We start from the raw sequence: 11,788 nt of genomic DNA, 5'->3' as shown, positions 1-11,788 counted from the left end.
TAAATAAGCTATGGGCCAGTGGTTTCTCAAAGTGAGGGAAGGGGTCGTTGAAGGGGTTTTAGGGGGTCCCTAGCAAAAAGAGGAATAATCTATTTTCATTATAATTCCATCCATAAGTAACACAATGACAGAATGTATTTTGGTCATGGGTTTCATTCACTTTCTGTAATAAAACATCTCAAAGCAAAAATCTGATTAGATGGGGGTCTGTGGTCTAATTTGTGTCAGTTTAGGGGTCCTTGACGTGAAAAAGTTTGAGAACCACTGCTATAGGTTGCAGTTAAGCTGTGGTGGAAAAGTACAGTATTTCAATCAAATTTTAAGGTACTTTAGATAGATAGATAGATAGATAGTAGGGCTGTAGTCTCCTGGTCGACTGGTCGATTAGTTGGTCGATATGCTCTTGTCCAACTAAATTCTCATTGGTCGAATAATCTCCGTGTTACTTTCGTAGGGAGAGAAGTGCTACATCAGTAGCCCTCCAGGATTAATCCATTATTTCCTGCGGTGGGAGGGACAGACTAAAAAATTACCTGTGAAAAAGGGGGTGCATTCAAAACACAACCGTTGTTTTCACAGCTTTGAACTCGCCCAACCTAGTGGACATTGCCAGGTCTAACTGTACTCAATGTTTACTGAGTGTTTACTGAACGTACTGAATGTCTACTGAATCAGCATTTCTCCTGTAATAATATCACTGAACCCCCGCCAGGCCAAAAATATTTTTTAATGCCAAAAATAACACTAAATATCGGTTGCGTAACTTCGTTTAGGAAGTGCTTAGTATGTTTGCGTAGCGAGTGGGAAAGAGCATCAGGAAAGTGACGATGGATGTGAGTGGAGCAGAGGAAAAGGTTAGCGGTAAATTCTCAGTCTGGCAATAAATGTACAGTACAGACTCCAGTGTGTCAGTTAATAAATGCTAAAAAGTCACGTCTGTTGTTTCCCCAAGTGCTGGAAAAGTGAATGGGGTTAGCTTCAAAGTTAGCAACAATAGGTTAGCCTAACCTGAAGAGGCAAAACGGAGAATTGTGAGTTCACTGTGCGCTGTGCACGGTGTCCCGTTACACCCCCTCCCCACCCACTACTAATCGATTAGTTGAAGATTATGTACGATTTCAGTCGACCAAGACTTTCTTTGGTTGACTACAGCCCTAATAGATAGATAGATAGATAGATAGATAGATGGGTAGATAGATAGATAGATTTAGGCATCCAGTGGCTCAATACGATAAATACACACAATAAAAATTTGTAATATATGCAATAAAAGTTATCCTGTAACAATGAAAATAAGAATAAAAATAAGAATTAGGCTTTGAATTAGGCCATGATTCATCATTGGACATAGGTAATGCTTCATTTTACTGGTCTGTAGTATAGAAGGGACCTCAATTTCCCAGGAAGTTTCCTGAAAAGAACTATGTAATTTGGTACTATTTATTGTGAAAATTGGACTTTCATTGGCAGAAAAGCTCCATTTAAACCCATGTAAATATTCAGTCATTATTCATTTATTATTGGAAACTAGTGAAAATGTTCCTATGTTCAGCTGACCTGCTGTGCAACAGCTAAAAGACTTTCTGAGTTACAATACCAATTAATTGACATAATTTAATTGGAGGTGAACCAATTGAACACAGTCTAATTTTCACTTTAATGAGTAGGTTTCCAAATTCATTCTTTCCAAGCAACCTAGAAACTATTAGAAAATTATAGACTTGTAAAATAAAGTATTAACAACACATATAAGTGGAGGATCCGGTTTTAACTCGGTGTAAGTCACCATGAGGTCATTGGCTCACTCATATCAACTTAAGCTCTCTCCCAGTGAGGTTTGTTATTGTGGACCACCATCCTGGTATGGAAGGACTGCCTCCCCATCAGCACCTTCAGGAGAGTATGTCATCACATGGGCCACTGGTCGGTTTTTATTATTGCCTTTATTTAAACTTGAAAAATCATTTGCAATGATGTCTAGTAACAGTTTAAAATGACTTAAAAAGATACAAAGTAATAAAAGATACAAGATAAAAGAAAACAATCAGTTAAAACAAGTATATAAGTACAGTTAATTAAAGATACAAAAACAAAAACAAGGTCAATTAAAACAGGTACAAACAAAGCTAAGTGGTTTGTGATCCTAGATTTAAATTGACCAAAGATGACCAGAGTATTCATTTTTAGTATTCATTCATTTTTGTAACGAGTTACAGGTGGTTGAAGCATAGAAACTAAAAGTAGATCTTCTGAGCTCTGTATAAATTTGAGGGACTTGCAGTGAAAGCCAGTCATTAGACTGAGTTTGATGTGATCCAAAGGACCAATCCAGGACAGATGACAGCTTATCAATAAGAGCCTTGTAGATAAACAAATACATGTGCCTATCATGTCTCTCTGTCAGAGAAGACCACCCAAGTTTTTCATCACCAGTAATAAACCTGAGGGCAGAATGATGAACAGCATCCAAGGGCTTAAGAGTAGAAGCAGAGGCATGCCTATAAATCACATTACTATAATCCATAACAGAGAGATGAACAGCTTCAACAATCCTTTTCCACAAAGCATGGGAAAGTTTGTTCTATTTCTGTACAAAAAAACAATTATTTGTCGTAATTTGTTGACAAGATTGTCTATATGAAATTTGAATGTGAATTTGTCATCTATCCAAATACCAAGGTATTTATATTCTGTAACTCTCTCAATAATGAATTCTTGTACAGTGGAAATATGCATGTTTTTGCTACCGTTACCTCTAGCTCTAGAGATTAACATAAACTTAGTTTTATGTGCATTCAATACAACTTTAAGATCATTAAGTGCACTTTGGTGAACGTCAAAGGAATGTTGCAGGTTATCCACTGCTAGCTGAGCATATAAATGTGCATGGTAGTTAGTTAAAGATGACAAAATATTATTAATATAGATTGTAAAAAGAACTGGACCCAGAATTGAACCTTGTGGAACACCCTTAGATATCGGCAAAAACTCTGAACGAATAGTTCCCAAGTTCACTGACTGCTGCTGATCAGATAGGTAATTTGGGAACCATGCACCAGCTAATACCAACATCACTTAAAATATGTAAAAGCAAGGAATGATCAACAGTGTCAAATGCCTTGGAGAGGTCCACAAAGATGGCAGCAAAATGTTTTTTTCTCATCCAAAGCACTGACAAGGTCATTCACAACCAAAATGATGGCAGAAACACTGCTGTGCTACGGCCTGAACCTGGATTGATGTGGACTCAGAACAGAGTTTGTGGTGAGAAATTCCTTAAGTTGACATTTTTTTTAGTTTAAGTGACTCTAGAATTTAAACTAAACAAGACAATTTGGATATTGGTCTTTAGTTATTTGGATCTCTCCTTTCACAGTGACAATATAATACTTTCACATAGTAATACTGACAGTTGCATCCTGTTGTACTGATGTACACTATTCCATAGCATCAAATTAGAGGGAACAAACTCTGTGGTCTATACTCTCTGTGTCAGTTCAATCTCAACTGAATTTTGAGACAGTATGTAAAGACTGAGTTTAGATTCTATATGATAAGTTTGTCTTCTGTCCTTGCCCCTTTAGATTAAATGAATGAACATGCATGCATGGAGACAGTGGATTTACTTTGTTCCAATTGCAACTAAATCCAGTTTTAAAACCTGATCTTTCACTATTTTTGCACTTCTTTTTTCTGATCACATCCCAAGTGAATACAGAGGCGGAGCCCAAACATCAGCATCACAGAGTACTACGAATAGCTCCTATAATATCATCACTTTGAGCATAGATGTGGACAAAAGAGCCTGTATTTTAATACACTGAAGCAGTATAATTCAGAATACATAGACACATACATTTCTACTGACACAAGCTTGTATAAACATGTTTTAAAATCCAGATTAATAGCAGTATTGCTAATAAAATATGTAACATTCTTTGGGAGTATAATGACAGTTTGTGACTGGTTTGTGAGGCATGGGTAGACTTATCTTGTATAGTTGTTTGTTGGAACATATACTCTCTCACACATACTGTGACCATCAAGAACCATCAAAAACTTAAATCCACCGTAAAGAACACACACCTCCCTTCACACCACAATCCAGTTACAATCACTAATTCACTTCCTATCAGCATGAAAGTGAAGAAGTGGAAAGTCATCTGGAAATATTTCCATCTTTTTCTTAAGCCAGATCAATTCAATACATCAACTTGGATAAAATATAATTTATAGAGGTGAGAGTATTATGAAGATCAGATATATGTTTTTCATTATTCATCCGGCTATATTATCTCTTTCCCAGAGAGGAAACTAATCTGTGGTGTACTGAGGACGTACCACCACTTGGTAGGAGAACTGGTTTGAGTGGCATGGATAGACACGTTCTTCGCTGCTCGGAACAAATGCGAGATTCTCATCATTAAATTCCTCAACATGAAACACATACCGCCCGTCACACATTACAACAAGCCTATTGCTGTAACCAATACGTTGCCCCATGTGACTGGGTAAATCGTTGTTCTTTTCTTGAATCCTCAAACTAACGGCTGGAAAAGAAGAGCAAGAGACATTTGAGCAGTCTTTAATACTAACAAATACTTTTGTTTTCCAACGCATGCTGTTAAAAGCAAAATAGGCGCTGTTATGAACAGGCGTTTGGAAATCAAATGTCAGGCTATTGATGCGCTGCCCATGAAGAAGATAGAACCCCAAATCCTTGTAAGTTTTGACGCTTCGGGAGCTGAAGGTAAAGCTCCATGGTCTGCCAGTGTAAATCCTGGATGTGTAGACATTTTGTTCATCCTTCAGATTGTTGAGCAGTGCCTTGAAGGGCAAGGCATTGAACTGAAACGCCTGCAGCTTGCTGCCATAGTACTGTGAGCCATCAAGTGTGTTTAAGTCCTCCGCTGGTATCATTGGAAAACGGATGAGCTTGAAAAGGATCTCAGGAATGGTTGTGTCTCCTTGGGCTGCTGCCCATCTCTCCAGTCCATGCAGGATGACTTTTTCATTATGTACTACAAGGTCTGAGCGAGACAGAAGAGCTTTGACCAGGCCAAATGGAAGATCTGTCCAGGCTGGAGAGCGGATCAGTGCCTCACAGTTCCAAGCCAGGTAGCGAAGACAGACTTCCTGCAGTGACTCATCACCTGTACGGACCGCATACTCATAGAAAGACTTTTGATAGTGGAAATTGACATCTTCTGTGACAAAAAATCTGAAAAGATTTGCTGCTTCATTCTGAATTTCTTTCAGATCCCAGTCCATTGCCATCCTGAGAATGCAGAGGGTGGAGGCTAGTGTGATCTTTCTTGTGTAGAAGTATCTGAAACGCAAACAAACTCAGCTATTACTAACACAACAACAATCTGTCAAACGTTTTCCTATAATTTTGGAATTAGACACCAAATTCAACTTAATTTTGCAAAGCCAGTTAACACCCTGAAAGTGAAAATCAGCTATGAGTGTTAAAGGTTTACCTGACAAATATGTAGTAAAAGGTCATCAGACAAGTAAAAGATATAACAGAAGTCATCAGTAACTATTACTGATGAAAGGAGGCCAATGAGAGAGCTAGTGGTAGTTTGAACTTTTACCTGACAAAGTTGTTGGCATGTTTACTGCAGTCAGAGGTGACATCAATGCTGAGGCTGCTGAAATCCGACTGTGAGGTTTTGAGGAATGAGTTCAGAGAGAGGATGACCCTGTGAGCACAGATTGTTTCAACAATGTTGTTGTCCACAACCACTGTGATGTTCAAGTCACAGTCACGTCCACTGTCAAACAGTTCCCCCAGCTGATGAGAGAGGCTTGTGTTGTGGTCCAAAGAGACCTCATGGCTGAAATCCTCATCCATAGGTTCTGGCCCTGATAGAGATCAATATCAAGCGGTTTGGTTTCAGTGTGTTGGGAAGCAAAATTGCATTTTTTGAGTTCAACTTCTTTTCAAAACTTGGTTGCCTTACCCTCTTTGCATCTAACGCCAACATCCTCATCATGACCACAGTCATGGACCCCCCACCCAGGGAACTGGCATTGCAGCAGGTTTGTCTCTTTCCCGTCACAGGATAAATCATCCATCCAGATTTTGCCTTTGCCTAGCACAGAATCAACAACACAATGAAAAACAGTCACACTTTCATCATGATAATATCTGAAGCAAATATTGTTCATTGTTCAAAGAAAGTTTATCTGAGTTGCAAAGTTGCTTCTGAAATAACAGTGTCAGACATATATTTCTACAGGCAAGTCACAGTCAAGCAGAGCTTCCTTACCGCTGCCAAATGATACCAGAGCTTCTCTTGCACCCGTGAAATTTAATTGTTGACACACCACTTGGGCTTCGTTTATATCCCAGTTGTCATCGCACACAGTTCCCCAAACGCCATCATGAAAGATCTCCACTCGGCCCTCAGAGGGGTCTTGACCCCCAGTGAGCCTAATGTAACCTTCCTCACTAGCTAAAGAGGTGTGACAAAATCAAATGTAATGTTATAACCACATTTAGGCATCTGTGCACAGGTATTGTGAAGTTTACATAGTCTCATGCCATGAGCTCATGTTTTATGTGTTGAAAAGAGAAATTGCGTGTTTTGAGTTCAACTTCTTGTCAAAACTTGGCTGCCTTACCATCTTCACATCTAACGCCAACATCCTCACCATGACCACAGTTATTGACCCCCCACCCAGGGAACTCGCATTGCATCAGGTTTGTCTCTGTCCCATTACAGGATAAATCATCCATCCAGATGTTACCTTCCCCTAACACAAAATCAACCACACAATGAAAAATAGTCACACTTTCATCATAATATCTGTAGCAAATATTGTTCATTGTTCAAAGAAAGTTTATCTGAGTTGCAAAGTTACTTTTGAAATAGCAGTGTCAGACATATATTTCCACACTGTCACAGTCAAGCAGAGCTTCCTTACCTCTGCCAAATGATACCAGAACTTCTTTTGCACCCGGGAAACTTAACTGTCGACACACCACTTGGGTTTCGTTCATATCCCAGTCATCATCGCACACAGTCCCCCAAACGCCATCATGAAAGATCTCCACTCGGCCCTCAGAGGAGTCTTGACCCCCAGTGAGCCTAATATAACCTTCCTCATTAGCTAAAGAGGTGTGAAAAATCAAATGTAATGTCATAACCACATTTAGGCATCTGTGTACAGGTATTGTAAAGTTTCTTAAGTCTCATCCATGAGCTCATGTTTTGCATTATATTAAGGCTACAGTACAATTATTTTTTATTGCAAGTTATGTGTTTGTCAGCCCTTGAAATTAAATAATGTCAGATTACTTTGTACAAGCTGACAGTTAATAGATCCAAATTTGTCCATTTAGGAACTGCAAAATTTGCTATATGTAATAGATGTGATGAAAAAATAGTTTTTTATTTTTCAATATTCTCTTCATTGCCATTGAGAATATTGTTAAACACACAAGAATATAAGCCACTAAGCATTTATATTTCGAAGTAAGAATAACGTCTGTCTCATACATGTACATGGAAGATATTGGCCTAAAGATACAAAGGATTAAAATAGCTGGAAAGTTTTTTGGGGAGGATATTGCTTTTTTGTTCACTGTTAAATTAAGCTGTGGAGGCTTTTACAAGATAAAAACAGTTTTACTCACCAGAAGACAGGCTGACGAAAAGAATGCAGAATAGTAAGAAAGTATTTTCTTTCATTTTGATTGCATTACACTGGGAAAAAGATGGAAACAGGGAACATCACTAAGTTTCTGTATTCAGAAATGTTTTCTTATTCTATGATCAGCACATTTTTTTGAATAGTGACCATCCACTCCTGTCTACAGACAGAGGAGCTAAGTTTGGTTTCCTGTCACTTTTATTTTATAGCTGCTTTTAGGATCAAAGTACATTTTAGAAACCCAGACATAACATCACCATGAGAGCGACAAGCAAGTTTCTTTTCAAATGACATACTGTAGGTATATTTTATCTTGCATATAACCCAATGTACACTAACACATGCAAAATGTGCAATTTTGCAGAACATCTTTGGTGTGACTGAAATTATGTACGATAATGACAAATGATCCTTCCTTTGTCCTCATGTTTTTCTCTAAACATTTTTTCCCTCATATAATGTGCAATGCTATCAGTATCCATACATTTTTCTGGTTAAAAGAGGAATAAACTTACCAGAACTCAAAATGAAGTGAACTGAAGAAAGGGATCTGTGAAGAAATAAATTGGAGATATGGTTGCACAATTTCACAAAGGGTGTCCAGTTATTTTCCAGGAATCGCCACTCCCTCTAAAGGGGAGTTTCTCAGAACATCTTATTCCTACAATAGCCATTGGTGTAAAATTTAGAGTAATTACAACATATGCAAATTATATGTACTGTTTGTCCAACAAGTAAATTGAAAAGACGGTCAAATGTGAAATTTTGTTGTGGTGCCATCACATTATGTGAACAAATAAATACCTTGGGAAGCTAAAATAGAACAAAAATAGTCTTATTAGACTTTTTAGAAGAAAAGGAGCTCATGTACCGGGAAGCTGCCTGCAGAGGGCAGCGACCCTCCAGCAGTGAGTTGGTTCCTTTCATACCCACCTGGTGGTAATACATGTCGGTATGTACATGCCTGTATTCAAACAACAGAAAGTTACAGATAATATAATTTCAGTGAAAATGTCTGTAGAGATGTCAGGTAAATGTACAGTTCAGCAGTGGAAGAAAAGTAGTGGACCTACTTCTCCAAAATTTTGAGGTACTTTACTTGAGTATTTCCATCGATAATATTTACTCTTCTACCCCACAACATTTCAGGGGTAACTTAATTTGACATTTCTGTCAAACATTTACTTTTCAGACTAAGATTTTTCATAGCTTTTTAAATATGATCCATAGTTACAGATGAAAGATTGAGCATGTTCAGAATAATACAATTATAATTAAAATGTTCTGTTGGGATCTATTATACTGGTAAGCACACAACCTTGCTGGAGAAGATTGTCATGATTCATTGGACATAGTTAATGCTTCATTTTACAGGTCTGTAATATCCTAAAAGTGACCTTAATTTCACAGGAAGTTCCCTGTAAAGAACTATGTAATTTGGAACTAATGATAGGTTAGTGAAAAAGGGAATTTCCTTGAAAGAAAGTTCTGTTTAAACCCATGTAAATATCCATTATTAATTCAGTTATTCATTTATTATTGGTAACTTTATTCTTCATAAATGTTAAATTGTATATTTGCCTGTAGAAAGATTTTACATTTTTCTATGTTCAGATGACCTGCTGTGCAACAACTAAAAGACTTTCTGGGTTACAATACCAATTAACTGAAATAATTGAACCAACTGAACACAGTCTAATTTTCACTTTAATGAGTAGGCTACCAAATTACTTAATTCTTTCCAAGCAACCTCCTAGAAACTTTTAGATAATTATAGACCTGTAAAATAAAGTATTAACAACATATATAAGTGGAGGATCCGGTTTAACTCGGTGTAAGTCACCATGAGGTCATTGGCTCACTCATATCAACTTAAGCTCTCTCCCAGTGAGGTTTGTTATTGTGGACTACAATCCTGGTGTGGAAGGACTGCCTCCCCATCAGCACCTTCAGGAGAGTATGTCATCACACAGGCCACTGGTCGGTTTTTATTATTGCCTTTATTTAAACTTCATCATTGAGGGCTTGCCCTTATTTACAATGATGTAACAGTTTAAAATGACTTGAAAAGATAGAAAGTAATAAAAGATACAAGATAAAAGAAAATCAGTTAAAACAAGTATACATGCAGTTAATTAAAGATACAATATACAAAAACCAAATCAACTAAAACAGGTACAAACAAAGCTGAGTGGTTTGTGATCATAAATTTAAATTGACCAAAGGTGACTTAAGAGTAGACTTGTCTTGTATAGTTGTTTTTTGGAACAAATTCTCTCTCATGACCATCGAGAACCATCAAAAATTTAACTTATAATCACTAATTCACTTCCAATCAGCATGGAAGTGAAGAAACGGAAAGTGCCTGATAAAATCAATATATCAACTTACATAAAATATATCTTATTGAGGTGATAGTATGAAGATCAGATAATATGTTTTTCATTATTCATCCTCCTATATTATCTCTTTCCCAGAGAGGAAACTAATCTGTGGCGTACTGAGGACGTACCACCACTTGGTAGGAGAACTGGTTTGAGTGGCATGGATAGACACGTTCTTCGCTGCTCGGAACAAATGCGAGATTCTCATCATTAAATTCCTCAACATGAAAAACATACCGTCCGTCACACATTACAACAAGCCTATTGCTGTAACCAATACGTTGCCCCATGTGACTGGGTAAATCGTTGTTCTTTTCTTGAATCCTCAAACTAACGGCTGGAAAAGAAGAGCAAGAGACATTTGAGCAGTCTTTAATACTAACAAATACTTTTGTTTTCCAACTCATGCTGTTAAAAGCAAAATAGGCGCTGTTATGAACAGGTGTTTGGAAATCAAATGTCAGGCTATTGATGCGCTGCCCATGAAGAAGATAGAACCCCAAATCCTTGTAAGTTTTGACACTTCGGGAGCTGAAGGTAAAGCTCCATGGTCTGCCAGTGTAAATCCTGGATGTGTAGACATTTTGTTCATCCTTCAGATTGTTGAGCAGTGCCTTGAAGGGCAGGGCATTGAACTGAAACGCCTGCAGCTTGCTGCCATAGTACTGTGAGCCATCAAGTGTGTTTAAGTCCTCCGCTGGTATCATTGGAAAACGGATGAGCTTGAAAAGGATCTCAGGAATGGTTGTGTCTCCTTGGGCTGCTGCCCATCTCTCCAGTCCATGCAGGATGACTTTTTCATTATGTACTACAAGGTCTGAGCGAGACAGAAGAGCTTTGACCAGGCCAAATGGAAGATCTGTCCAGGCTGGAGAGCGGATCAGTGCCTCACAGTTCCAAGCCAGGTAGCGAAGACAGACTTCCTGCAGAGACTCATCACCTGTACGGACCGCATACTCATAGAAAGACTTTTGATAGTGGAAACTGACATCTTCTGTGACAAAAAATCTGAAAAGATTTGCTGCTTCATTCTGAATTTCTTTCAGATCCCAGTCCATTGCCATCCTGAGAATGCAGAGGGTGGAGGCTAGTGTGATCTTTCTTGTGTAGAAGTATCTGAAATGCAAACAAACTCAGCTATTACTAACACAACAACAATCTGTCAAATGTTTTCCTATAATTTTGGAATTAGACACCAAATTCAACTTAATTTTGCAAAGCCAGTTGACACCCTGAGAGTGAAAATCAGCTATGAGTGTTAAAGGTTTACCTGACAAATATGTAGTAAAAGGTCATCAGACAAGTAAAAGATATAACAGAAGTCATCAGTAACTATTACTGATGAAAGGAGGCCAATGAGAGAGCTAGTGGTAGTTTGAACTTTTACCTGACAAAGTTGTTGGCATGTTTACTGCAGTCAGAGGTGACATCAATGCTGAGGCTGCTGAAATCCGACTGTGAGGTTTTGAGGAATGAGTTCAGAGAGAGGATGACCCTGTGAGCACAGATTGTCTCAACAATGTTGTTGTCCACAACCACTGTGATGTTCAAGTCACAGTCACGTCCACTGTCAAACAGTTCCCCCAGCTGATGAGAGAGGCTTGTGTTGTGGTCCAAAGAGAACTCATGGCTGAAATCCTCATCAATAGGTTCTGGCCCTGATAGAGATCAATATCAAGTGGTTTGGTTTCAGTGTGTTGGGAAGCAAAATTGCATTTTTTGAGTTCAACTTCTTTTCA

At 38.2% G+C, this 11,788-nt stretch overlaps 1 protein-coding gene across 1 annotated transcript in view; it reads right to left on the bottom strand.

Moving 5' to 3' along the window:
• Nucleotides 1-4,314: 4,314 nt before the first annotated feature.
• The window catches only part of LOC122989107, a 29,049-nt gene continuing 21,575 nt past the window's right edge, over nucleotides 4,315-11,788 (bottom strand). The window contains exons 28-38 of the mRNA XM_044361787.1: nucleotides 11,437-11,707; nucleotides 10,573-11,165; nucleotides 10,330-10,386; nucleotides 10,167-10,229; nucleotides 6,937-7,122; nucleotides 6,634-6,765; nucleotides 6,279-6,464; nucleotides 5,970-6,101; nucleotides 5,601-5,871; nucleotides 4,712-5,329; nucleotides 4,315-4,393 (exon numbers count right to left, since the gene is read on the bottom strand). Of these exons, the coding sequence (XP_044217722.1) occupies nucleotides 4,315-4,393; nucleotides 4,712-5,329; nucleotides 5,601-5,871; nucleotides 5,970-6,101; nucleotides 6,279-6,464; nucleotides 6,634-6,765; nucleotides 6,937-7,122; nucleotides 10,167-10,229; nucleotides 10,330-10,386; nucleotides 10,573-11,165; nucleotides 11,437-11,707 (2,588 nt within the window). The remainder of the gene's footprint in view (nucleotides 4,394-4,711; nucleotides 5,330-5,600; nucleotides 5,872-5,969; nucleotides 6,102-6,278; nucleotides 6,465-6,633; nucleotides 6,766-6,936; nucleotides 7,123-10,166; nucleotides 10,230-10,329; nucleotides 10,387-10,572; nucleotides 11,166-11,436; nucleotides 11,708-11,788) is intronic.

This window comes from Thunnus albacares, chromosome 9 (genome assembly GCF_914725855.1).
Source record: "Thunnus albacares chromosome 9, fThuAlb1.1, whole genome shotgun sequence".
In the NCBI taxonomy this organism is placed as follows: domain Eukaryota; kingdom Metazoa; phylum Chordata; class Actinopteri; order Scombriformes; family Scombridae; genus Thunnus; species Thunnus albacares.
Note: the sequence above shows the minus strand (reverse complement) of the source record. Positions and strands in the feature narration are given on the sequence as shown.